Below are 27,711 nucleotides of genomic sequence, written 5' to 3'. Positions count from 1 at the left end.
CTTCAACCCTGGAGAGACCATGTCCGCCGTCACAGGCACACTGTCCTCCCCTCTAGTCTCGTTTACAACTCCTTCTCCATGAACTAACAGGACGGCGGGCCTCAAGGATGGCCAGCTCGGTGAGTAGCCCACCGGGAGCTCTGCAGAGCCCGTCCGCTCAAACGGAGGATCTCTGTGGACCGTTTGCTGCGCTGCCACACCGGAGCCACACCGGAGCCACACCGGAGGAGTCGGTGGTTTTTTTCCTTTTTTTTTTTTCTTTTTTTTTTTTTTTTTTTTTTACTCCGAAACGAGGATTTTCACGCCGCTCGAGCCGCTGCGTGCCGCTACCGGCTGAAAGAAGCGTGTAACGCCGCATTTCACCCGAAGACCTTGGACCTGAAATGTTTATTCTTTACCCACAAAAACGCGTTTGTTCATGTGTATATTTCAGGCTATTTCAGCGTGATTACGATCCATTCTTAAATTCGGCATAAAGATATACACCATGCATGAAGTAAAAAGCAGCTCAGAAATCGGGAAAATATGAACTTTATGGTTATTTTGATTGCGTTATCTTTTAACATGTATTTACTGTAACTCTCGAGAGAACAAATGCTCGTAGTTTAAAGTTGGTGGAAATGTGAGCAGCTGCACGCGTCATGTATGAAGCATTAACCTGTAGGTTTGAACCATTCCTGTAAACAGCAGCCTTGGTTCTTTGTGGCTGTGTACATGTGCAGTGTCACATTAAATGCTCCGATTTTTGAATGGAGTTCGACACGTTGTTTTCCGTGCAAGAGAAATGAAAACATAATGGATCTAATGAAAGTTAAAGCAGCGCATCAAAGACGAGAAAAGGCTGCACGTTGTTTCATTGTTGGAATTCTTGGTTTAAGAAATAATTTTTTTTTTAGTCCCCGAAATTAATTTCTGGTATTATTTTGACCGTGAGCAGTAACCCAGACTCGTTTTGTCCGTCAGGGTGCTGTTCAGGTGAAACTAGAACTCGGTCATCGTGCCCAGGTCAGGAAGAAACCCACCGTGGAAGGTTTCACCCACGACTGGATGGTGTTTGTCCGAGGACCGGAGCACAGCAACATCCAGCACTTTGTGGAGAAAGTTGTTTTTCACCTGCATGAAAGCTTCCCCAAACCAAAAAGAGGTAAGAAGAGCTGCTCCTCTCTGCTGCGGTGCTTCTGATTCTCCATGTTTCCAGTGATGTGCGAGGAGCGGGAGGCCAGCGGACAAATGGCCCGTTTGAATCCTGCACGCTGCTCATGTGTCCCGGTCAGAGCTGATGTGGAGCTGCCTGACCTCTGCGGAGGAAGCAGAGTTGTGGAGAAAAGGCAGAACGATGCGTGTCTCTGGTGGTGCACATCCAGATGTTTGTGGTTCTCAGAGGACAGAATGAAAAGGTTGGAAATGAAGTAAGATTCATGAAGCAGAGTAGATTCTGTGGTGCCTTTAATGTCAGTGTTTCTTCTAAGTTTCACTCCACATCCACGTGTTGATTTGAAATTGAAAGCTTTCCAAACAAGAGTTTCTGATGTCGTGAAAGCTCTGCATTGTTCAAACCTCATCTCTTCTCATCACAATTACACGTTTAGACTTTTTTTTTTTTTTCCCAAGAAAAACAAGTGTGACGAATGAAACTCAGATGCTTTACAACAGAAATGCTCAGCTAAGATGCTGGCTGCTTATTTCTCTCGTGATGTCTTCTAGCAAGTAAAAACACCTCATGGTCACGTTAACTGCTGGATTTTCACTGGAGCATCTCTTTAAAGTTACAATATCAAAGATCTTGATTTTGTTCTCTTTGGCGACACCTCTGGTGATAAACGGTAATTGCATTTGTGTTTTTGGACTTCACCTCCCAGAGGACGGAACCATGTCGCCTGTGTGACCCTGTTGGCATCCAGGCTGCACAAAGTGCTCTGGAGTGTCATTAGCTCCGCCCACTCAGGGAACAACCTCTGCTGGTTGATGGAAAACAGGGTTTGATTTTTATTTTTTTCTCCAGGATTTCGCCACAGATGCTGAACTCAGTGCCTTCGTGATATTTCTGCAAAGGTGTGTTACCTCAGTACGTGATCGTGCCTCAACCGACATTTATTGAAATGAGAATAACTGAGTATCACTGTAAGTGGCGGTAAAGCAGCTGAGAGTTTCATTGGATTTGGAGAGTCGGACACAGATATTCAAAATGGAAAAGTCAGCGTTGGACTGTTGATTACTGTGAACTCTGTTCTGGTTCCTGCAGCTGCATGTTGGATGAAGACTGTTTTCACCTTTAAAGGTGCAGATACTGCGGTTCTTTAAAGCTCGGTAGGACTCCTGGGTTCTGATTCTGCTGAGTATTTAAATATAATTATAATAAATTATAATTTCTTGGGTTCGCTCCAGTCCACCGAGACTCTTTCTGGAACTGTGGCTCCGCCCCCGCTGCAGAGTGGCTCCGCCCTCGCTGCAGAGTGGCTCCGCCCTCGCTGCAGAGTGGCTCCGCCCTCGCTGCAGAGTGGCTCCGCCCTCGCTGCAGAGTGGCTCCGCCCTCGCTGCAGTGTAAAGCTGCTGCCGCCTGTTTATTAAAGTTTAGTTTATTAACATGTGTCCAAATCAGAGCCCGTTGGAAATGTTCAGCCGTATGATTGGTGGCCTGATTGCTGATGTTGGAGGACTTCAGCAGACAGCTTTATATCTTTATATCCAGTTGTGAATAGACGGCACTGCTACAAGACACGAGTGGTTCCAGTCAGCGGTTTTGGTCCGAGGTGTGTTGAGCAGCGTCCTCTGAGTCCCGAGCAGAGAGGTGGAAGAACTTCAGAGCCCGGCGGCTGGGAGGACCGGCCTTTCACCAGAAGGAAACCAGACCGGTGTTGTCTCCAGCGTCTCTTTAGCTCCGAGTCCTGATGAATGAGACATGTGGCTGAAGGCCGGCAGAATACTTCCCCTTCAATACGTCTCTGACGATGACCCGCGGTGAGATGCTTCCTGTGGCGTTCCCGTCTCAGCAGCTGGCACGTTTTTACAAATCTGGAAGCGAAGTGCTTCCTGATCTCTAGGTTAGGTTAGGTTAGGTAGTTACTTTATTAATCCCCGAGGGAACATTTTTTTCGTTACAGCAGCATACAGAAGCAATAAGATAATAATAGAAAAGCAATAAAATAGCAGTAAAAAATATAAATATAAAATGCATAGTATATACAATACAGTATATATAAATTATATACAAACAACCAAGGAACACAGTCAACAGTATTATTGTTATGTGATGGATTTTGCCAGTTGAAACGGTTCAGAGAACAACTGAAGGTTTATTAGTTCAAACTGCTCCGTAGAAGGAAGAAAATAACACCGAACACGCGTCGACTCTTTCACAGGGCAGATTTAGATGGAAATAACTTTCAAATAGCATTAATATCAGAAGTGCTGGTTGTTGATTTCCAGTTATAGAATATAATATATTAAAGATGATGTCCACCCTCGTGTACTGAAATATGTTCATTTACCGAGTTGTTTCTGTCCTTCTGTCTCTGCCTGCTACTTTTTCCTCGTTTTGTAACACGAAGCCTTTTGAGTCATTTTCTGTTCGTAAACATGGTTGTCGGCAAATAATGAGGACGAAGACTTCCTGGTTTGGAAGCACCTGTTCAGGGTGTTCGTTCAGGTGTCGACGTGGTAAAAAATTAAATCCTCAAGGAGAAGCTCGGTATGAATTACAGCTAAATGATAAAAAATAAAAAAAATCCTCCATAATCAGTGAAGTTTTTAATTATTGTTTAACCAAGTAGGTGAATCTTCTCGCTGCTGCAGATTTTTTTTGTGACAACATGAAAATAATATTTGAGTGTTGATCAGACAAAACAAGAGATTTGAAGACGGATGTAAAATGTTGTTTATCATCGATAGTAGATTGAAGATCTTTGGGCTTCAGGCTCTCGCCACCTGCTTTCTCACGTTTTTGTAAATTTTATTGATGCATCAATGAATTGAAGATAAAGATGAATCCATAATTAGATGTATGAATAATTCTAAAAAACTGTCCTTTTCCTGAAAGACAAACACTCTTGAATCGGTTTTATTAGCAGAAGCTGAGCTCAAACTTTCTGTGGAACTGATGCAACTTTTTAAGGAACCGTTTATTTCTGACATTTACAGAGAATCTTAAATGAAATTAATCAGCAACTGTTTTTTTGAATCATTCAGTCTCCTTAAAGGGGAAATAAAGCACATGTTCCCTGAAAGCAGCATCTCTCAGGATCTGCTGCTCTTTTTCTGCCAGATGATTTAAAACTGAACGTCTGTGTTGGTTGGGCAAAATGAGAGAAATTGCAAATGAGAAAATAATTGGCAAATTAATTGAATGTGGAAATGATGGTTGGTATCAGACATTTAATCAACATAATGATTAAGTGATTATATGAATACACACATTTTAAAAAGGCTGTTAATTATTCCCAAATAATGGAGTCCGTTCCCATCCAACCAACTGGGCTCTTCAGAGGCCAGATTAACTTTAGGAAGCCATTTGTGATCATTTTCCTGTTTTTATTATCTATTAAATCTGATGATAAAAAATGTTTCCCACCTTTGTTTTGTTTTGATATTCATGTTGCAGCTCTTGAATACGGAGAAGCAGTCGAGCAGGATGGAGACAGAAACTCAGTTTTACAGGTTTTCTTCACTGAAAACTACCCAAAAAACCCAAAAAGAAAGGTTTGCTCTGTCAGGACCTTTATGGACGGGAGGAATATTTGTGGAGCGCTGAGAGAGTAGCTTTGATTGGTTATAAGCTGTGTAGCCTTGGAAACGGGATGTTTAGCGTGAGGAGAGGGTCCTGGGAGGACTAAATGGACCTGAACATCATTTTCATGAGAAACTGAAACATGGAGTCATTATTTGAACCCATGTTGAATCCAAGCTGTGTGAGACGTTTCCACCTGGATCGGTCCTGTCCATTACTGCCAGCATCGAGATGAATGGAAGTTTGGTGTGTGACCTTTGCATCATGGTTCAAGCTGGGGGAGGAGCCAGCGGTGGATCTGATCGATCTGATCGGAAACCTGACGATACTACGTCCCGCCCACCGATAGCTGTAACCTGACTGCACCGCAGGCCTGTCAATCAAACAGACACGCCCCCAAAAACAGGTCTTCTTGAATCTTCTTTTCTAATGAATGAGGGATTATTTTCAGATGGACCTCCAGAAAACTAAGAAGAAGGAGTGACTTTAGCTAACAACACCGAGAGAACTGATGGACACATTTTATTCACTTTGGATTTGATGACAGAAGTTGAATGGGAGTCTATGGAGCCGGAGGCTTTTTGGAGCCGACCTCTAGTGGCACTCGCTGGGATTGCAGCTGAAGACACTTCTGCATCAGAACCATTTTACAGACCTGAAGCTATGAAACAGTCTGAGGTTTTATCTCACACACTTGAAGGGGTGTTCAGGTGTTTGCAATGTTCAGCCTGTCCACTAGAGGACACTAAATCCTGCTCACTGCTCCTTTTAAAACCGTGCAATGCGTCGTTGCCTCTTGCAGGTTTAAGAGGTGTCAGTTGTGTAGATTTCTGTCAGCTGTGCTGTGTTTGCTCTGGTAAATATTGGAACCGGTAGACTCCTACAGACAGCTGATAAGGTTTCAAACAGCTTTTCCACATCAGCGGTTTCCCTGTTGCTCCAAAGGTACTTTCTTCTCAATAAATCATCACTTTTCTGCTTAGTTTTTTTTTAACACACACGAGGTGTAGCAGTCAAAACATGGAGGGCAGTGAGAATGAGAAAGCGATGAGTGAGCGCAGGCGTAACTTCCTCCCACGCTCGCAGTGATTTGTTGTGCAGCTCAGAGGAGCTGCCAGACACACATTAAGATTAATGACGAATCAGTCAGTAAAGCTGCCACCGCGCTTCATTATTGCCATGCGGTTAACGGGCCAGCGTTGAGGCGTCGCCATGGAGACAGCCAAATGGCAAAGCGGTTTGAACAAATGGAGGTAAAGAAGCTCTTTGGAACCAGTGAAGGGGTGTTATTTTGGCAATCGGCAGCAGCGGCTCACGCTGCTTAAGCACCTCATTTGGAGCCGGGGCGGCCATTTAATCTGCACGGGAGATGGCATCTCTTCAAAGGTGTTTGTGATATTTCACAGGATTGTCATTTTTATGGAAAGATGTAAGACGGTGTAATGGGAAAGAAATGGGCCAGCTCGGGGAAAAGGGTTGGAGATTTGTGATGTGTGCAGCGCAGCGAAGGTCCACAGGCGCTGGAGTGGTTTTGTGTTTGGTGCTTTTTCTTTTCTTTCTTTTTTTCGACTCTAATCGTGGCCAGTTTAACCAAACCTACAACAATCTGTTGTCAGCCTGATCTTAATATTACACTGTGCCGGTTTAGATATGAGAAAAATGCAGCATCAACATGTTTGTGCTTTATAAATTAGAGCTCCCAGAATCCAGTTTGCTGTGGATCTTAGTCAGAAGATGAGAATATGAATCCAGCGACATCATGTAACTCCTGTATGACTGCAGCTTGTGTGTAGAGGGCACTTATGAAAGTAGCTTTTACATACAGACACATTCAGGTGAGGCTGATAAAGCAAATGGTCGGTATGTTTGATTATTTTTGTTCCTACAAACTTCCTCGGCTGCAGTTGAACGATATGTTTCTTCTGCTGTTTAACTCCACGGTCGCCTTATTATATTTCTGACTTTAATCTACAACCTTTCTACAAGTTGGGACGCTGTGTAAAATGTAAATAAAAACAGAATGCAATGATTTGCAAATCACATAAACTCATATTTAATGGAAAATAGACTAAAGACAACATAAAATGTTAAAACTGAGAAATGTTATTGTTTTATGAAAAATATCTGCTTTATTTGAGTTTGATGGCAGCAACACATCTGGAAAAATTTGGGATATTCATGTTTACCACTGTGCTGCCTCACCTCTTTTTTTTATATCTTTTTTTAATTGTTGCACTATTTGCCCAGTGTTTCAGAGGGGTGTTTTTTTTTTTTTTTTTTTTTTTAGCTTTATACAACTTTTCTAATCTTTTGTTGAGCTTGTTCCAACTTTTTAGAGACGTGTTGCTGCCATCAAAATAAGCATCAACATCTGATATGTTGTCTTTGGTCTGTTTTTAATTACATATGGAGTTTATGTGATCTGCAAATCAATGCATTTTGTTTTCAATTACATTTTACACAGCGTCCCAACTTCTGTGGAAACGATTGTATTTATGTGATCCCATTATAAGCTGCCTTTACAGTTTGATGTATGTCGTCCTGGTATGTTCCTGGAGTGTCTCTGTGCTGCAGTTCTTTACATGGAAAAATGAGCCTCAGGTTATAACACAAACGTAAGTTGTGAAGCAGGAAAACCTCCTCCACAGCAGTGAAGCCCTCTCTGCATGAGGCCCTGTGTCTCCAGTGTCCTCTTACTGCCCTCAAAGCTGTTCGCTGCTCGTGTGACTCAAAGCTTCTGAAACTGGACCTTTTTATCACTGATTTACAGCGTCTGAATGCCAATCTGCGGCTTTTCTAAAGACCTCCTCGGTGACAGAGAAAATTACTAACTGGAGTCCAACTAGACAACAGCGGTTGAGGCCGAGTATCTCCTTTCCTTAAAGAAAGAGGCCTGTGTTGTGGAGGCCGGATTGGCGACAGCGTGAGCCGCTCGCAGCGCCTACACACCCACATCCAGTCCTTAATGAGCGGGACGACATGCTCGCCTCTGGCTCCGTTAAAATCTTTTAACTCCGCTCAACCTTAATTTGTGGCTTGTGTGCACATACCATGTAAGTGGAGTCGCTGCAGCGACCTGCTCATCACTTTCAGATCCTCCGGCTGAACTCGGAGGCTGCAGAGAATTCCTTCTCTCTGAAGGACGCTCTCCTCCACCGGTGCGTGGTCGGGTTGCTTTTGTTTTACGGTGTCATCATCATCCATCAGTAGAATACAACGTTTTAATAGAAGAGGACGTTTTTCTTTTTGTCATCAAGGCTATGATTTCATTATTTTAACACTCTTTGATTTGATCAGCATGGAAGCTGTCAGTCTTCTTTCTTTGTTCTTATGAGTCATGTAGTTTGGACAGAAACTCCCGCCTGACCTGAGACGATGAAGCTTTCATCTACGTTAAAGTTAAACTGTGATGCTGAAATACAACCTGCTGTACACTGATGTGAACTGGAGGAGGGGAGCTGCTGCTGTGCTGCTGCATCGCTGCTGCTGCATGAGAATGACGGGGAGGGAGAGGAGGGCAGCCACCGAATTACAGGACTTGAGCTGTAAATGGCGTCTCTGCCTCGCTTCAGTCCCTGAAAGGAGGCTGCAGGAAGTGGTTTACTGAAGTCGGGTTTATATGGGCGTCTGTCGGCAGCTCTTTCACTCTTTTCTCCGCGGCCCTGCCATAAAACATTTGTCTTTTATTTACAGCACCTCCGCACACCAAAGCTGCCGCAGCTGAGTCGGGTCATGCTCCGCCCCCTCATCACAGCGTACAACCGCCCAGAGGTGCATTTATTTAAAGGTGGAAGAACTGGGATCCCTGAACACGAGCTGTACTTTAACTCGGAAAATAAACTCCCCAAATCAAACTCTGTGTACAAAAACTTGATATTGATATCCTGAGAAAGTTCAACTGAGGTTTGATCAGGTGACTGAATGGTTCCCAGGAGGTCTGTGTGTGCTGCTGGTCTGGGACCTGAACTTAACCCCCATCTCACCACAGTCCTCCTCCGTCTGGCTCCGTCTCCTGAGGCAGCTGTTGCTGTTCACTAGATGTATTTGGAGTTGTTCATGGACAAGTTCTGATCACGCAGCTTCTCGTCTTATCGACCGTCCGGCTGTTGATGGAGGAGGGTTGTCTCCACACGACGAGACGATATAACAGATATATATTAGACGGACGGACGGACGGACGGACAAGCTTCTACACGCTTGTGGGATTAAAGGAAAAGTCTGTAAAAACAGGAGAGCTGTGAAGGTTTCAGCAGATTATCAGCTGCTGTAATGAAGATACATAAAATGAATCCAGTTTGAGACAGAACAGCAACACCATGAGCTGCAAGATGTTGTTGAAAGGCTGTTTATATTATATGATTATTCATTTATGTGTTTCAGTCTTTTATCAAGGTATTTTTGTGTCTTCATGATGCAGCAAAAATAACAGTTTTGAAAGCACATTTCTGGTACTGCAATCAAAAATCAAGTTCGTAAGTAAAAATATAAACTGAGAATAAAATGATTTGATTTGCAGCCAAAAAGTTTCGTTTCATAAGAAAAATTCTTAATTCTGTCACCAAAACTTGTAAAAGCAACTTGTTTGCAATGCAAATAGTTTTATATATATTTTTACTTCCAAACTGATTTTTGATTGCAGTGAGAGAAATTTGCTTTCAAAACATTTTTTTTTGCTGCATAATAACGACACAAAAATGCCTTCAGAGTGTTTTATTTAGATTTTAATAAAAGTGTTTGTGACGTCTCGCGTGGCTTCAACTTACAAATGAACCTTCAGCTCACTTTGTGGAAAACATATTTCATGTCTCACCCTTCAGATGAAGTATGTGATGTTTGCGTCTCCTCCCAGCTGAAGCCGGGCCGAGTGTCTGGTGTTCTGGTCAGATTAGGTCCGACCCGTCTGTGTCGGCGGGTCGTGCTGTTAGCGGATTAGTGTGAGGTCTTCTGGGTCGGCAGAGTTCCTGCAGGACGGCGGAGGAAACCGCAGTGTGAGGTTGTTTTTAAAGGTCTGTGCTCAGTCATCCGGCGACTCTCCCCCCCGCTGAGCAGCGAATCACTTCCCACTTCTGTTACATCAGCACTAATCGATGCTGGCGACGGTTGTGTCCACAGACGCTGAACAACCGACCGCTCGGACCGAGTCCACGATTCAAAGTCCTTTTTTAGCTCCAGTTTGGTCTCCGTCAACTCCAGGAAAATGTGTGATTTAGAAAACAATTATTGAAATCTAAAGACTGAGCCCCTTCCATGTGAAATGTGAAGCTGTCGGTGCTCATGTGGACCCGTGCTGCGTCTACTGGGCAGGTGATGCTGCGACCGCCGGCTCCGGTAGAATAACGAGACATTAACAGGAACAGAAGGAGCTCATGTTTGTGTCTCCAGCCTCCCTGAAGAATTCCTTATTTCCAGTATTGTCCTTTTCTTTACGGCCGTCTCGCCGGCCTCATTACAAAGCAGTCTGTGTAGAAAGGGCAAATACAGAGTGACTGGCATTGTTCTGTGATTGGCATCCCGCTCCAACCGGAGGCTCCGCCCCTCTGGAGGCTTCTGGGACCGCTGGCAGGTTTTCATGCCGCAGGTCAGCGGTCGCTTTGTGCATCTCAGACGCTGCTTCACATTCTAGGAACCTCCAACCTGAACGACCGAGTTTCTCCTCTGACTTCTCCTTCACTTTCACCTGCCCCCCCAAATCTGCACACACAAAAACAGGATGCAGATTTTTTTTTTTATGCTTAAAAAAATACTTTTTTACGAAATATATGAAGTAAATTTTCTGTCAATCAATTAAACAACTTTCATCTCTAGTATTTGGTTCATTTGATGATATTAGCAGGAGAGATCTGCTTTTAAAACGAGGTGGCTGCAGGACATCAAACACATTTATCCACTTTTATTTTTTTATAAGATTTTTTCCTGAGTGTTAAAGTTTTGACATTAATTTGTGTATCTTGTGATTTTAGTTTACGATCTCAAATCCTCATGAGAAGCTCCAACCGGGAAATGTTTGTCATATTTAACTGAGGGATTAATTAAAAGCTAATTAACAGACCAGATGAATCAACTTCTCATGAACTCTTTGGTTCTTTTTGAGTCTGCTCATTTGATGGTTCCTGAAAAAGAAAGAAAAACCATCAGCGTCATTTAAACGGCATCGGCATGACATCACGTCTCCCCTGTGATCCGTGAAAATAATCCAAATATAAAGTTCATGTGTTGGCGTGTCGGCACCTCGGTGAATGGGCTCTTTCAGCTCCTCTAATTGAACCATTAACTCTCAGCCCTCATGTTTGCTCAGTGATGTTGGGTTCTGGATGGCTCCGCCACCGGCGGTGAGGTCAACCTCGGCGTTGTCAGCGGAGCCATCGATCACCCTTGAAGGGGGCGGGGCTTCAAAATGAAACGGAGAGCGAAGTAATGACTCAACTGATGCCAAACACTGGACGCGGCACGTTGTAGGAACTTAGTGACGTAGTTGTTTTGTTTCAATAATATTACAATCAGGAAGCTGCTGGTTTTTACATCTATTCTGTCAGTTGCTTGCGTTTCCTTTCGGTCCTGTGGACACAAACGCATCTGAGAAGTGAAGTTCATGTTGTTAAAGGTTGATGCTTTAACGTCATTATTGGCATGACAGTGATGTGGTCGATGTTAAAAACCCTCTTGTGTAATTATTCAACAAGTTACCATCTAAATAAAACATGTCATCTAAATTTGTTCATATTGTGGAGCAATTCACTCTCTAAATATTTAACTTGTTGTTTGTGATCCCTGTTTCCATGGCAACGCATTGGGTATGACTAAGAACTAGAAAACAATCAGTCACGTCAGTAGACTCTTATGTAATGTATGTAATGTTTCCTACTCCAGGAAGTAGTCCGACCCTTAGCAACCACCCTAGCAACAGAGAGGACTTCTAGTCTCCAACTGAATAAATACAGAACATAGAAACACTAAACTGATCAGCTAGTTCAGTCTGGTTGGAACAAAGACATCTGATGAACAAAGATATCGGATGAACAAAGACATCTGATGAACAAAGATATCTGATGAACAAAGATATCTGATGAACAAAGATATCCATGTTCTCATGTGTTTTTAACATTTTAGCTCCGTGTCATGTGTTCAAACCAAACCGGTCCAGCTAGCCTCCGCTAGGACTGTAAGTGCGTGACTATCCGTGGTGTTACGGTACGGGTGCTCGGAGCGACCAAAAAGGACCAAAAGAGACCAACTTCACCAAATGGGTCATTTAATAGAAGTATAACAAGTAGAAACTACATTATATTACATGTCATATTAAATTCTAATTCTATATTCCCATTGAGGAGGTGGAGTGATATTTCTAGTGATGAGCAGGATGTGATGTCATCATGATTCAAATGTTCATTTGATCAATCAGATCTCGGGGGCGGAGCTACTGGTTGTATAATCGTTGCTGTTAATCTCCATTGTTTAAAAGCAGGATGGGTTTTGATTGGAAGTTTTCATTGAAGCAACATTATGAGAAAGTGAACCAAAGCTAAGAGCTTCTTTTATCTGTTCTACCAGTAAAGACACACACACACACACACACACACACACACACACACACACACACACACACACACACACACACACACACACACACACACACACACACACACTTAATTGGTGCTTTCTCTGCAGAGTCCACAGGGATGAAGTCTGACAAACACACACCTCCAGGGAGGAACATGTGTGCTCCAGTTGGGTTTGTTTGTCTTCATGAAGTCCCGTGGGGAGGTAGTGGGTGGGGGGGTAATGGGCGGGGAGGTTTGGGGAAGTCTCGACCTCGTCATCAGCTTTAAAGGCTCTGCTTCTAATTTACACTGCAGCTCTTTGTATTGATACATCACAGCCGTCTGTGGAAATGGGAGTTAACGAGATCTCCTGAGAACGGAGCTGCAGGTTCACAACATTCAGGGACTCAATAAATGAAGCAAAGAACAACAGTCGTATGTTTTAATTCAGTCTGTCAGCGGATGTCAGACAATGAGATGAATGAAACAACGGTTGCAGGACACTCTGCAGCGCTGCTTTTTATTGAACTAAGTGAACTTCTAGCGTTTCTAGTTTCTGACTGTTGGTTGAAGGTTGACGACTTCTATTTAAATCAAATGTCTCTTTCATTCCAGTGATCAAAGATCCTCCGTACAAAGTGGAGGAGTCTGGATACGCTGGCTTCATCCTGCCGATTGAAGTTTACTTCAAAAACAAGGTGCTTTCATTTTATAGATTATTCACCTGTTTAAATATTATTATTATTATTATGTTGAACCAGGTTTATTTGAGTTGTTTGCAGGTAATTTGCTCAAATGTTTTTTCAAAGAGGAGAAACACCTCATAGTTATTCTGTGTTTCTCCTACAATTGTGTTGGAGGGTGGATGGGGGGGGGGGTACAAAACCTGGTGTATGACAAAAATATACTTTTATATATAATATATTTTAGTTCCAAAGTAAAAATGCTTATTTTGCTCATCACACACTTCTAGCAGATAAAAGAAAAAAACACCACACAGACAAGTTAATGTTAAAAATTGAATAAATGTACAAATTGTCTTGTTTCTTTAATAAGTAAAACTTTGGTGACCGGGATGAAGGTCGTAGTGAGGTCAGGAGGTCAAAGTTCTGGTTCCGCTCCAACGGTTCCTAAAGCAACGTGAAGTTGAGGTTCTGCTGGACTGAACGTGTCCGTTCTTTCTTTTTCTTTTTTTTTTTCCGTCCTCGTTGCTCACCGCTTTTTCTCAGGAAGAACCGAAGAAAGTTCGCTTCGATTACGACCTGTTCCTCCACCTGGACGGTCACCCGCCTGTCAATCATCTCCGCTGCGAGAAGCTCACCTTCAACAACCCGACGGAGGAGTTTCGGAGGAAGCTGCTGAAAGCTGGAGGGGTACGAACTGCACCCGTTGTTTAGCAGGACCTTTAAATCTGGACTATTTTATTTACCTGATTCAATATCTGAAATTGCACTCTATAACATATATAATAACTATGAATATGCTGGAGTTTTTATTTAATGGGCATTATTTATTTATTTCATACTTCAGAGTAAACAGATCTGAGTCTTGGCATGAAGTGTTTCTGACATTGGACAGTGTGACTTTATTTACAGCGCTGGTACATATTGATCCAGCGTCACACTCTCTTATTGTTCAGCAGATTTAAGTTCAAAGGAAGCCACTGATTCATGTTTTTATCTTTTCGTTAACAGAAGACTAAAAAGCAAGAAAGTGTTTGTGGCTGTCAGACTGCTTCATACTGAAGAGCCAGTCTTTAAAAACTCCTCCCAAAAAATATTAATATTACATAAATATTTCTTTCCTCATTCTGGAATTCTAAATATTTCAGTGAACTAACGACCAGTGTTTTCTTCAGGATGTTAAAAACGGTCCGACACACCAGCTGCTGCTTTACAGGAACGAGACGGTAAATGTTGAATGTTTGAGTTGTAGTGAAGCGACTGATTCAGCTGCTTCCTGTCCGACCAGCGGAGACTTCCTGTCACAGATAGCAGACAGACGTCAGTGATTCTCCAGGTTTTCAGCTGGTGTTTGTCATTACAGTTCTGTAGATGACTCCCCTCCCTCCCCCACACACCCCTCCAGAGGCCTCGGTGCTCTGGAGGTTTTATGACTAGACTTAAGTGCTCTCTATTTACTTTGTCCTTCTTACTCTCTAAGAGGGTTCAAGTGTTGGCAGACAGAAATCAAATTTACTTTGGTCAGAAGGAAACTTGAATCAGAGGTTTGGAGTCGTCACCGGTTGATGAACACAAACCCGTCCTCAGACATGGAAACTGAAAAATGAAGCTAGTTTTGTATAATTAAGCTTCAGATTGTAATCGTCTCTCTCTTGTTGTGTTTCTCAGCAACGTGATCCTCACAAACGAAGTTCAGAAGACTCGCAAGTAAGATTTCCAACTTTTTTAAAACCACTTCAGATTTGAACACCTTTATTGAGTGCTTTTCTTGTAGTGATGCCATTATTTTCTCAGGAGATTTACCAACATGTAGCTCAGTAATCCAGCACACACACACTGAAACCGCTGTGTTGTTTTTACTTGCGTATTGTGGACTTGGTTCCAGCTCTAATGTGAGAGATTCCAGCAACAACAGGCTGCTTCAGGTGTTTGAATGTGACTTCTGTCAACCTTTGCTGCTCTTGGCGCTGAAGGTAGCACTAATTTATTACTTTCAAGTCTAATATAGGTCTTCTCTTGCTTCATATTGGACCACCTGAAGCAACCAGGTGTAACTTTTTAAACTATTCTAGATTGATTACGTTGGTTACAAGTTGTGTGTTTTGAGAGTGAAGGTCTCAATATTTATAAATTCAGATTTCCTTGCATTTTATTACTACGCAGATTGAGGCGCTGTGTACAGTAAATACTGTCAAAGTGTTGAAATGCACACAGCCCATTTTTAGCAATTGTCCCTTTTGGATGAGCTGTTTTGACTTCACTGACTTTGTGATGTCACAGAGGGGCGGCCCACCTGGCATCATCAATCTGTTGTGGATGATCAGATCAGAAGTGGCCAGCTTACATAAGTCTATAGAAATATATGACAGATTTCATGTTTGGAAATGTCTGAGAACAGTTCAGTGATTTTGTAATTCACAACTTGAACTGCCAGGACCCGATCAGTTCGGGTCAGATGATTGAATTGTTCCAGTGTTTCGTGCTCTGCTGCTGTGAATAAATGAACTCAGGCATTCAACTTTCTTTAGTCGGTACTCATAAATTACTACAGTTTGATTCTCGGTTGATGCTTCTGATGTTTACTACGAGAAAAATGAAACTCATTAAATATGTAAAGCAAACAGGCCTGCCCTGATTATGGCTCGTCGCTCTTCCTCTCTCAGGTGATGGTGATGCAGGAGGGCTCGACCTCCCTGTTTGGACAGCACCTCAAGCTGCCTACACTTCCCAACAGCTCGCTTACGTCCTCCTTCTCCGACTCCAAGAAGAGCAAAAGCTTCCACGGATCGAAGGTCAGTGTCGTTTCCAGGTTCGTCTCAGAGCTGAGCGGCCTTCTCCTCTTGGCCACATCCATCTCCGGGACTTTTTACCCCTTAAAGTCTCCAAGCCTTAATCCACCATTTATTTGGCACGTTCAAAGATGTCTAATATATTTAGACTCTCAGGATTTCAAAGACTTTGGCTTCAACAAACTACGTGTTGGTTGCCGCGCGGCCGTAAGAACTAATCTACTGACTCTGAGCCGTGCGGCAGGTCAATCCAATGTCCTTTTAAAAGCTCACATGGAGGGACATTTTACACATGAAGAGGAGGGCGGGAGGTAAAGACGGCGGTCCTGAGAAGCTGCATGTGAGATTTAAAACATTACGAAATGTAAAATGTGTGTCAATAAACGGCCATGATGTTTCCATTATGTGTTATTTTTAGGACCTTTTAAATGGTGTCATTTAACAGGCAGGTTAGGAGGAGGCCCGTTTCACATGGAAACAGTTTCTAGTCCAAACAGTGTGTGATGAATTACTGGTGGAGCAGGGGTCACACACACACACACACACACACACACACACACACACACACACACACACACACACACACACACACACACACACCACACACAACCACTCTCCTCTCTCCATCACATTTTGTAATTATTGCTCAAGTATTACAACACATGGATAATTTGTTTCTGTTGACCATTTGATGAAAAAAAAGGAGTTTCCTCAAGTAATTATTAAAGTCGAAGTTTTTATTTTTAAATTTATTATTATACTACCAGGTAAAGACGTGGTTAAAGTATCTACATAAGAAAAGTATGAAATAAAAATGAAACAAAAAAAGTGATAAAAATGGCTTTAGCGTGCATGATATAGATTATAGTACCTTAGACTCAATTTTATATATATATATAAATAGGCATTTCAACAAAAACTATGTTACTTATTTTAAGTCAATGAAAACGAGCTATTATACAACATATTTATACGAAATAATGTACAGATTTGCACATCAGTGTACAGAAACATATCTGGAAAGCATAAGCCATAATATTGTCTGTCAGATGTGCAAATGCTGACCAAGTGCTGTCATGCAGAATAGCTGGGATCTTTTCTTTCTTTTTTTAACATTGGCATCTTTTTTTTAAATAAATGACACATCAGTCCAACACAGATGGTAGTAATGTTATAGGTGGAAAAAGTTTATATATACATATATATATATATATATATATAAACATTGTGTACTGGACCTTTTAAAAGCACAGTTACAGAGTACGATAAAATGATAATATACGCAGTCAAGATATAATCAGTTCAGTTCAGATTCCCACCAGCTCAGGCTGACGCTCCGATGGTCTGATGGTCTGATGGTCTGACGCTCCGATGGTCTGATGGTCTGATGGTCTGATGGTCTGACGCTCCGATGGGCCGACGTTCCGATGGACCAATGGGCCGACTCTCCGATGGTCCAAAGGTCTGATGGTCTGGCGACCGCCACCCAGACAGCTGATGCAACAACTCCTTTGTACAATGGAAGAGTTTCTTCAAAAAGCAGCAGAAAAGCAGTTTTCCGTGTTGTCCCGCTCTGGGAGGGAAGTGGTTTTACTGCCGCGGAGGATCAGGCTGACGTTTAGGACGTGCCAGCAGCTTTACATCCTGAGGCCCCCGGGGTCAGCAGCAGATAGACCCCATGAAAGGCTTCAGAGGTGGTTAGGCAGAGCTGTAACACACCCCGTCGTCTAGACTGCTTTAATGGGTTTACTGCATCGGTAAAATATTGACGAGGGGTCTGGAGGGGGGGAGGGGGACAAATGGCCCCTGTTGTTTGAGCCAATACATTTCCTCCTTTGTCCACGTTACCCTTCACCCCCACTGAACCGGCTCAGAAGGAGTCCCGAGTCGCTCTTTGAGCCCGTCGATGTGGACCAAGATGTTTTCTATGAATGGATCTCCTCTCAGACGGTGGAACCAAAGATCAATCTGCTCCATGTGTTGGACATGTCGGCTAAAGTTCAGTCAACACAACGTAATAACAGGAGAGTTTCATTATTGGACACGACAAGCTTTTACAGAAAAGCCTGAGTTACTGCTGGCGTCACTTCACTTTTTAGATATTACAGCAGAGTTTTCTTGTAGATTCATTGATTCAGTTTAATATCTATATTTCATAAACATTAATTAGGACCATCAGTTACCTTGAAATCCAAAACAAGTGGCCGGTCCGTGAGATGGGACATCATTTATTCATTTATTTGTTGTTTTTGATTCCCAGGATGGATCCAAAGGTGGAGCGACCCTCCTCACCACTGCCACCACCACCACCAGCACCAACAGCAGCAGCTTCTCCAAACTCCACAAACCCTCCAAGGACCACAAAGACAAGCCTCCAAAAGACTTGAAAGAGCCCAAAAGTGCCTTCAGAGACTCTGGCTGGGAAACCAGCAAAGTCCCCAAAGAACCTTCCAGGAAACCCAAAGAGAACCAACCACTTCGAGATCTCAATCCTAAAATGGGCTTCAAGGAGCCCAAGTCTTTGTCCAAGGAGCACCGGACCGAGGGGGTGACCCACGGGGCGGGGCTGCACAAGCGTCTGTCCGCCCCCGACGGTGACGATCACATGACCAAAAAACGCAAAAAGGGATTCGTGGACTCTTCGGGAAAGCAGACGTCGGTGTCAGAAGCTCCACATTTGGATAAGAAACTCTTGAAGGACAGATCGCGAAAATTACGTCCGGACGGTGACGAGGCCGAGCGCAGGAAGGTGTCGACGCTGCCGCCGTTCCCGGGACGGGCGGACCCCAACGACTCGGACATGGACGACCAGTCCGCCAAGTCAGACGTGAGTACAGATCGCTTTAAAGGAGGAGGGTTAGTTGGTGCTCATTTCTTCAACTGTAAAATCAAAGAAGCAGCAGGGAGGCAGTCTTCTTTAATGGTGGTGGTGGGGGAGGGGGAGAGGGAGGGCGGGGGGGGGGGTGTTAGAAGAAGGGGTGGAGACCAATAAACCAGGTGGGAGTTCAGCTGCATTGGTCTGGGTGGCCAAACAGGAAGTGGACAAAACTGGAGTTAAGATTCAGTTAAACTGCTTTACTGGCAGGAAATGATGATTTTATTCTCTGAATGTTTTTATGGGAGATAACGGAACATAAATGTGGACGTAGAGAATCTCTGTATCTCCACATCTGGAAAAACTACAGCTGTGTTCATGAATAGTTTGACATTCGACTGGGTTGCCTGGTTCACACACATTTACTGGAGAAGCTCCCCATAAAGAAGGAGCTGGTTTAAAAGCCAAATAGTGGACGAGAAAGATTTATGGTTTTATAACACCTGAGGAGAAAGGAGAGACCGGCCGTGAATGGTTCTCCTTTAATCCTTTTAGCTTTTGAAAGAGGGAAAAACGTCCTGAGGGGGGTAGCAGCAGGAGGAGGAGGAGGAGGTGACATGAGGGGAGAGCAGGAGGAGGTAGTGACATGAGGGGAGAGCAGCAGGAGGAGGAGGCGGTAACGTGAGGGGAGAGCAGGAGGAGGTGCCATTATCTATATTTTTTGGGGATCATCCCATTTTGCTTCACTACAAATGATTGAATTGAGGTCAAAACTAAAAGGTAATAAATCCCAGAACAGTAAATATTGTTCCAATAATCACAACCAAGAAGCATCCTGCTGAAGGCCGTCCAGCCTGGGAGGAAGATGAGAGGAGGAAGATGAGATGAAGACTCTTTATTGTCTTTGAAGAGCTGCTTCGGTTCTTCGGAGTGAAACGGGATCAAAGCCCTGAAACCGATTCATGTCTCTGAAGAATCTCCCAGAAACAACAGACCAGCTGTTTGTCGGCGGCCATCGAAGCCTTTTGTCTTCGCTGCTCTCTGCTCCTCTGGTGTTTCTGCCGGAGGTCACTTCTCACCGCTCGGTCTTCCTGCGGTCGGCGGCGGGACGTCGTGACGCAGGCGAGAAAGAGAAACGTGGATTATTTAAGAAAAACAAGTTTCCTTCAGCATCTCTGAAAGCTCCGTTAAACGGCGTCTGAGTGACATCTCAAACCTCCTGAAGGGGAAACATTCACTAATCTAGAACACGGCCATAATCCAGAGAACTCCGTTATCTTAATCATCTTAAATCTGCTCTACGTGGAGCTGATACAATCTTTTATTATTATTTTATTATTTATGATTTCCTAGAAAGGTGTGTTGTGATGCTCCTCCATCAGAGGAAGTCGAGTTGTGTCTTCTGTTCTGACGTTGGACCAGAATCACTTCGTCCTGTTCAACATTTATAACTTTATTCATAAAGGAGGAGCTTCGAGGCTTCTTCTTAATTTGCCTGAGAATAATCCTGAAAGAGGGAAATCCTGGAGCTGCCTGGCTTCACTGCATTTACCCATCATGCACCACTGCCGTCATCATAACAGTCTGGGAACCCCTGCTGGCAGACGTCCCTTCTGGGCTTCGGCCCTCTTCGTTTGGCAGGCGGTGAAATAACTGAGTTACTTCAGACGTGGATCATTTTGTGAATGTGGTGGAGACATAAACACGGATGGTGTTCAAATCTGTATTCAGACAACACGCCTCCTCCGTGTCTCCTTTCTTCATCTCTTTGTTGCTCCTCTTCCTCCCAGTCTGAACAACCCAGTCCGGCCAGTTCCAGCTCCAGTTCAGGCTTCGCTCCCACTCACCACAAACGGCAAGGTAATACACACACACACACACACACACACACACACACACACACACACACACACACACACACACACACACACACACACACACACACACACACACACACACACACACACACACACACTTCAGGACGTTTCAGCTTTCGGATGAGAACAAACTCCAGTTTCCTGTAAAAAGCACCTCAATAGAACCTTTTATTGTCAAACTTTTAATTTCCCTTAATGTCACTGAACACATCTGATGAAACAAACTGGCATCCTTAACATCTGTATTTAAACATATTATTATACTTCCAGGCTGATCATTTAGAATATGAAATCTACAGAAAATCTATTGATCAAAGTGCTGAAGAGATTTTAAAAAGTAAATCATAATATTTGAATATGTTTTTTAAAATGTGTTAAAAGCAATGTCAAATTTTAGGAGATAAAGTTGTAATTTATTATTAAAACAGAAATCTGATCTGATTGGAAACCTGACGATACTACGTCCCGCCCACCGATAGCTGTAACCTGACTGCACCACAGGCCTGTCAATCAAACAGACACGCCCCCAAAAACAGGTCTTCTTGAATCTTCTTTTCTAATGAATGAGGGATTATTTTCAGATGGACCTCCAGAAAACTAAGAAGAAGGAGTGACTTTAGCTAACAACACCGAGATAACTGATGGACACATTTTATTCACTTTGGATTTGATGAGAGAAGTTGAATGGGAGTCTATGGAGCCGGAGGCTTTTTGGAGCCGACCTCTAGTGGCACTCGCTGGTATTGCAGCTGAAGACACTTCTGGATCGGAACCATTTTACAGACCTGAAGCTACGAACTCTTTTATATCCAGTCTGTAGTTGAGACTCAGTTGTATCTGAGAGTAAACGAAGGTAAACATGAATATTATTAATATAATGTTCAGCTGTTTGTCACCTCCGGACTGTAGAGCTTCATTGTCGTCCAACTTAGTCTCCGCTGTGTAAAATAGAGTTCAACCTGTTGGACTGCTGTCAGCTTCCTTCTGGACTGATGAGAGTCAACGTGATGACGTTCAAACTCTGAATTAAAAAGCGGTTTAGAATGAGGTGTGTTGAGTCTGCAGCGTACCGTCCGGACATTTGGCTGATGAAGCATCTTTCCTTGAGGGTGACCTGTGCTGCTTGTTGTGTTTGTAATTGTCTCTGGGTGCAGTGGTGGACTTCATCATCAGGAAACGGGTGGCTATTCCCGCCACCACCCACACAGGTAACCGCTGCATGGACGCTCCCTTCACTGCTTGTCTGTTTGCATGAATCTCCATGCACCTCCTCCCAGTCATGTCAGATATGATGGATGTGATGCTGCGTCCCGACAGTCGGTCGGTCGGTCGGTCCCAACGGTCGCTCGGTCCCGACGGTCCCGTGACGGTCGGTCGGTCCCGCGACGTTCATGACTCAGCTCACCTTCATCTTCATGTCAGAGGCAGAGCTGTGAATGTGTGATGTCTCTTTTAAAAAGAACCAGACCGGTTCTTCACCTCAGTGTTACTGCAGCCTGAAGCTCCACTGGATCGTCCAGCCCCCCTCCCCCTCCCCCCAAACACACACAGCATCACCTGACTTGTGTTTACTTCAGAGTGATGTTGTGTGTCTCCCTCAGTGCTCGGCCCGCTGCAGTCGGTGATGCAGGACCTGCACTCCGATGACGACGACTCGGAGGACGACGAAGACAACGACATGGACTCTGACTCGGAGCGGCCGGCGCACACACACCTCACACACCACCAGCGCAGGTGAGTCACGGCTCACGCTCAGGTTTCATATGGACGCAGACAGCGAACACTGAAGACCAGAAGAATGAAGTGAGCTATAATCACAGAGAGAGCAGGACTCATGTTTCCTTCAGCGTCCTCTCTGTACTGAACCCTACAGGTGCTTCACGGTATAACACCCTTAATGTACCCGTCTACAGACATGTTTTCAGTCTGGACAGTCGGGGTGGGGAGATACGTCCCGGAAATAATATCACTGTTTGCAATAACAATATTCTTGATGATATGAAAAAATACTAAAAAATATTTGGTTATTAATTTTTCAACAAAATAAGTGTTAAAGATTTAATGTGAGCGTGACCATATTTGGACGAGCTGGGGGAGGAGCCAGCAGTGGATCTGACTAATCTGATTGGAAACCTGACAATGCTACGTCCCGCCCACCGACAGCTGTAACCTGACTGCACCACAGGCCTGTCAATCAAACAGACACGCCCCCAAAAACAGGTGTTCTTGAATCTTCTTTTCTAATGAATGAGGGATTATTTTCAGATGGACCTCCAGAAAACTAAGAAGAAGGAGTGACTTTAGCTAACAACACCGAGATAACTGATGGACACATTTTATTCACTTTGGATTTGATGAGAGAAGTTGAATGGGAGTCTATGGAGCCGGAGGCTTTTTGGAGCCGACCTCTAGTGGCACTCGCTGGTATTGCAGCTTACTGCACTTCATTTTCGCACTATATCTTACATAATGTCAGGACTAGAAATACAGATGTTCATCAAAAGTCTTAAACTCATAAATTTTTAAGTACATTCAAATATTAAATGGTAAATAACATTTATCAGTTTACTGAAGTGTGTTTCTGACGGCTCTGTTCTTTGTCTTTTTTTTTTCAGGGTCAGTTTAAGTGATGGCAGCGAGAGCGATGACTCCTCCCACTCAGCCCCCTCCCGTCACGAGGCCCCGCCCTTGTTAAAGTCTACTACTAACCAGGTAACCTGATACCACACGGCCTTATGTTGATGTGCAGCTGTTCACTGTGTGGAGGTCCGAGTCGGTCACTGACTCTGGTTCTGGTTCTGGTTCTGTCAGATCCTGGACATGAAGAGTCCCACCAAGCAGAGCAAGCAGGACAAGAACAAAAACATGGACTGCGACAAGGTACAAAAGACCATTCCAGTATATATGCCTCACAAAAAATGTGATTGTTTAAACGTCAACGATAAAATTTCGTATTATTTATTTATGCAACAATGGCCATAATATTCCAAAATACGCCTCAATGAATTGAGGAAATAAAAAATCTGAGCTGTTTCATCCAGAAGAAGTTTCTCGTGTAGTGATCACGTTTTTCCTTCTTCAGGATTTGTTCTTAATCACGATCTAATTGTGTCCAACCTGCTTTGTTCCCTCTTCTCCCATAAATCTGCTGGATTTGGGACACAACTGTCTTTCTTTGTGGCAGCTTACATCAGAGGATTCAATCTTGTAAAGCCTCCTTTAAGCCCCGCCCCTCTACCACTGAAGTCGATTGTAATCCGTTTATCTCCAGAGTTATTCAACTTCTCAGGTAGCATTAGGAGCTAAGCTTTGTCGTTCCTATAACTACGTTTTGTGGGACTTTTTTTAGCTCCTCCTTCTGCCTGGGTACTCTCCTCCGTTACCATAGGAACGTCTGACACACACAGGAGCACAGACAACCGTAAGCTAACGGTAAACTAGAGCTGTTTAAAACAGCAGAGGAAATCATTTCAGCCGTGTGATCGTCTGACTTCAGGCACGACACGTCGCTGCAGATGTTTCACCATGAAAGCTTTTCATGGGGAGTTTCTTTCTTAGAAAATGTTATGGGGCTTTTAATTTGAAAAACGTACAGGAAGTGTTGAGTGTGTGTTGACACTTGAAGCAGTAACTGACAGCGGATCATAACGAGGCTTCAAGTGAATCCCTTCATACATCTTAAATGTAATTATGATCAATTTAAACCGTTCCATGTTTTTTTTTATTGAATGAAACACTTTGGATCTTCAAACAGGTCAAATATGAACATGAATTTCAAGCAGATCAAATAAACTGAAAACTGTATTTCATCAATTAGAGAAAAAAGTGTTGAACTGTTTGTTCTGAAAACGTCTTCAGAGCATCAACGTTCATTTGTTTTGTTACGTTACTTCTTCTAGAATCGATTGATTGACATTGATTCATGATTGATTGACATTCATGCTGTATTTATAAAACCCGGATTTCATCCGTGACTTCAGACCTGCAGTGAAAGTCACGTTTTAACCTCGTCAACACGGCAGAGCTGTTTTTACATGTTAGAAGAAGAAGAGTCAACTCGGCGTTATTCAGAAAGCAGATTTCTGCTCAACATAAAGAAACAGAATAGATTTCTAAATGGTTGAATTCAGACATCGGGGTTGTGTGTTGGTCCGATACATGAACCTTCCTGTTGTTTCCAGGCGTACCTGGATGAGCTGGTGGAGCTGCACAAACGACTGATGACGCTCCGAGAAGGTCACATCCTGCAACAGGTGAGCGGCCGTCGGTGTCGGCAGGGCGGGACGACGTGTGACTGACAGCTGTCTGTCAGGAGGACGCGGCTGAACGCGGTCGGATGAACGAGTTGGTTCTCTGAAGAAAATGATTCATTCCTCCTGAAAAGTGATGGAATTAAAATCGGCAGCTTTCAGTCTGTCGGAGCGAAGAAGAGAAAGTGAAAAGAAAAATTATTCTACAACGAAGAATCTAAAATCAACAGATTTGCTGGTTCCTCCAGAAAAACGTGGTTTTCTTGAATGAGCGTCTGTCATGTGTTCAGGGTCGTCATCAGTCAATATTTTTAGGATTTCATGAAGTGGATCTAATGTGTTAGATGTTAAATGATCTCGCAGCTGAGATTTGGACTTCTTTTCTTTGACCGGCCGAGCTGCAGACAGACGAGACCGATCGGTCTTTTCCTCCATCAGTCTCCAGATTTCAGATCCTGGCGGTGCTGATGGTGATAATGGAACCTCGGACCAGAAGAGGATCTGTGATGTGATCCTCTGTAATCTGCAGCTTCATCTGGAAGCGATGAATTATTTGGTTAACCTCTCCTGCTAAGAGATTGCGTTTTTCTGCTCCATATTCTGGAGGCCGATCATATGACGGCATTAATAGATCTTCCCGGCGGCGGCTGCCAAGTTGTGCTTCGCTGTCGTGACGTCTGGCTCCGAGGAAAGACGAACTCCCGTCCGAACGGCAGTAATCAGGTTAATCTACAAGAGTTCACCAAGTGGCTCCACTTCCTGTGACGAGAGATGGAAATGATTAAGGAGCAGAGCTGTGATGCAGACGGTCTGTAGACTCTGATTGAAGACAGGAGGGAAGTTTCCACTCAAACAATCCTAAAGAGGAAACCGACGCCGGCAGCAGAGACCCAACGACTGGAGAGGTTCTGAGGAAACAACCTCCGAGAAGGTCCTCCGACCGTCTTCACCCCGTCACAACCCGGTTCCTTTTCTTTCTGCTCGTTTCCTTCATATTCTGCAGCTCAGCTCGTGACTCTCTGGTCACGTAAAGATGGAGATGGACTAAACTGAAAAAACCAACTAAACTGAAGCATTTGGACCGTCAGGTCAGACGTCCTGAACAGAAGCCCGTTTCTCACCAGTCGTGTCTTCTGTTTTGCAGATCGTGAACCTCATCGAGGAGACCGGACACTTCCACATCACAAACACTACTTTTGACTTTGACCTTTGCTCCTTGGACAGAAGCACAGTGAGGAAGCTGCAGAGCTACCTGGAAACCTCGGGGCTCTCCTGAGGCGGCGAGCAGCTGGCTGCTGGATCTCTGCCTCCGCTTCTCTTCGGTAATGGTGGGATGCGGCGCCGCGGCCGGCTTCAGCCGCCGTGTGCAGCCTGCTGCTGGGACGAGGCTCCGTGGATGAAGAGGCGGTCCCGCTGCAGGAAGCGGAGGCCGGTGTCGAGGGGATGAGCCCTGTGGATCAGGAGATCACCCGCAAAGCCTTGAAAAAAAACAACAGTGAGGAGTGGCACCTCGTTGCTCTTAATGAATGTGCATATTGTTTTTTCTGTTCATCGTGACAAATGCATGGTCGGCATCACCTTACAACATTGTAAGTCTTATTTATTGAATTTAATTTGCAGGTGTGTGTGTGTGTGTGTGTGTGTGTGTGTGTGTGTGTGTGTGTGTGTGTGTGTGTGTGAGCGTATTTGAAATGGCAAAAAAAAAAAAAAAACAGCAGAGACTTTTTTGAAGCACTTCACAGCAGGTGAGACAGCTGAGCGTTTCGATATCACTGATTGGAACTGAAATCAAAGATGCGACTGAATCACTTTACTGGGAACTAAAAACTGTCATCAGGTGTTCGTTTGACAACCGTTTCATTCATTTCCAGTCTGTTTGGTTTCAAAATATAAATCCTGTTTGTAACTGTGAAACTCCAAAAACCTGCTCTCAGCAGAGACCGTCTGTGTCTACGGGAATCCAGCTGGAGGCCTGAGTGGAGGAGGTGGGTGAGAAGATGTGCTGGAGTTTCAAAATAAAACCAGCTTTTAGGTTCCAGACAGTGTCAGACCCATTTTGGCATCGTGGAAATGAACCAGCAGCATTTGGAGGCTTCTTTTCCAAGACAACAGAAGGTGTTGGTTCAGACTGAGCTCCTCACCGACACTCGGCTCTTCGTGTGGTCTGTTTGGGACGCAGCGCCTCCGTCTGCTGTTTGAAGCGTTTCAGGTCTTCAGTTTGGACGAGTTTCTGAAGCATTTGACTGCGTTTCAGTTTGAGCTAAAAACTTTTTGTAGGTTTGTGACCTTTACGTATAATTTGCAAACTCATGCAGTTTGGCGCCCTCCTGTGGTAGCAATTAAAAATTAATTAATTAATTAATTAAAAAAACTGGCACACTGCAAAGCACATGACCGCATCTTCCTCCTCCTCAGCGATGACCCTCTTCAGCAGCTCTCCGCTAAAGTCTGCTGTTTTGTGCAGAACCGATCCATTTTAAAGGGAAACGAGAGATCAGCTGCTGAATGTTGATTTCTAAATGAATGTTGAACAGTTTCATTCAGGAGCACCAACACTTGGCAGTTTTTTGATTCCCAGTGTGTTTTTTTTTTTTTTTTTTGTCTTCAGCACTGTACACAGTCGGGCATCAGCGGTGGTTCTGGACTGAGCTGAGCACAACTCGCTGAGGTGAACGTTCTCATGAGAATCGTAAACATGCGTTTTTACCAAACCGGCTCCGGCCTCCTGCTCACCTTAAAGAAAGCTTTGTTGTGTCGGCTCGTTTTCTGCTGCAGGGCCGATGGAACATGCCAAAAGCATAGTGGATAGGATCAGTTGACGTAGGACACTACTATCGTTTGTCTGCAGAATATGATTTAAAGGAAGCGATGATGTCGTTGCATCGGGGGAATTAGATTTGCAGAACAGACTGCAGACCTGTGTTCTGCATCGCTGAGGAAATGTGTGAGGAAATGTTTTGGGTTAAATCTAGTGGGGGGGAGGGGGGGGTGTTGTGCTATGGGGTCTGGGTCTGAGAAAATAAGATCTTTTATTTA

General features: G+C 43.9%; 1 protein-coding gene across 3 annotated transcripts; it reads left to right on the top strand.

Moving 5' to 3' along the window:
* mllt3 (MLLT3 super elongation complex subunit) lies at positions 1-27,021 on the top strand. 3 transcript variants are annotated; one of them, XM_069723224.1, is made up of 14 exons: positions 1-119; positions 964-1,144; positions 12,877-12,959; positions 13,491-13,634; positions 14,613-14,651; positions 15,608-15,736; positions 17,994-18,560; positions 20,339-20,408; positions 21,580-21,633; positions 22,027-22,159; positions 23,041-23,137; positions 23,237-23,305; positions 24,607-24,678; positions 25,820-27,021. In XM_069723224.1, exons 1-14 carry the CDS (start codon positions 108-110, stop codon positions 25,949-25,951), a joined length of 1,782 nt encoding a protein of 593 aa, XP_069579325.1. In that variant the 5' UTR covers positions 1-107; the 3' UTR covers positions 25,952-27,021. The 3 variants fall into 3 exon arrangements, with proteins under 3 accessions (XP_069579325.1, XP_069579326.1, XP_069579327.1); XM_069723225.1 differs by lacking the exon at positions 21,580-21,633; XM_069723226.1 differs by lacking the exons at positions 1-119; positions 964-1,144 and adding an exon at positions 1,212-1,409.
* The last annotated feature ends 690 nt before the right edge of the window (positions 27,022-27,711 follow it).

The sequence above is a fragment of the Brachyistius frenatus genome, unplaced genomic scaffold (assembly GCF_029030835.1).
Source record: "Brachyistius frenatus isolate BFR_SWC_R1_liver_20210118 unplaced genomic scaffold, ASM2903083v1 Contig_321, whole genome shotgun sequence".
Lineage (NCBI taxonomy): Eukaryota > Metazoa > Chordata > Actinopteri > Embiotocidae > Brachyistius > Brachyistius frenatus.
This window is presented reverse-complemented; position numbering and strand designations above follow the sequence as displayed.

Excerpts from the sequence above, each read along its gene's own strand:
- mllt3 (XM_069723224.1), top strand. Across the intron at positions 18,561-20,338 it reads ACCAGTCCGCCAAGTCAGAC|TCTGAACAACCCAGTCCGGC; the intron begins GTGAGTACAGAT and ends TCTTCCTCCCAG. Across the intron at positions 23,138-23,236 it reads TAAAGTCTACTACTAACCAG|ATCCTGGACATGAAGAGTCC; the intron begins GTAACCTGATAC and ends TGGTTCTGTCAG.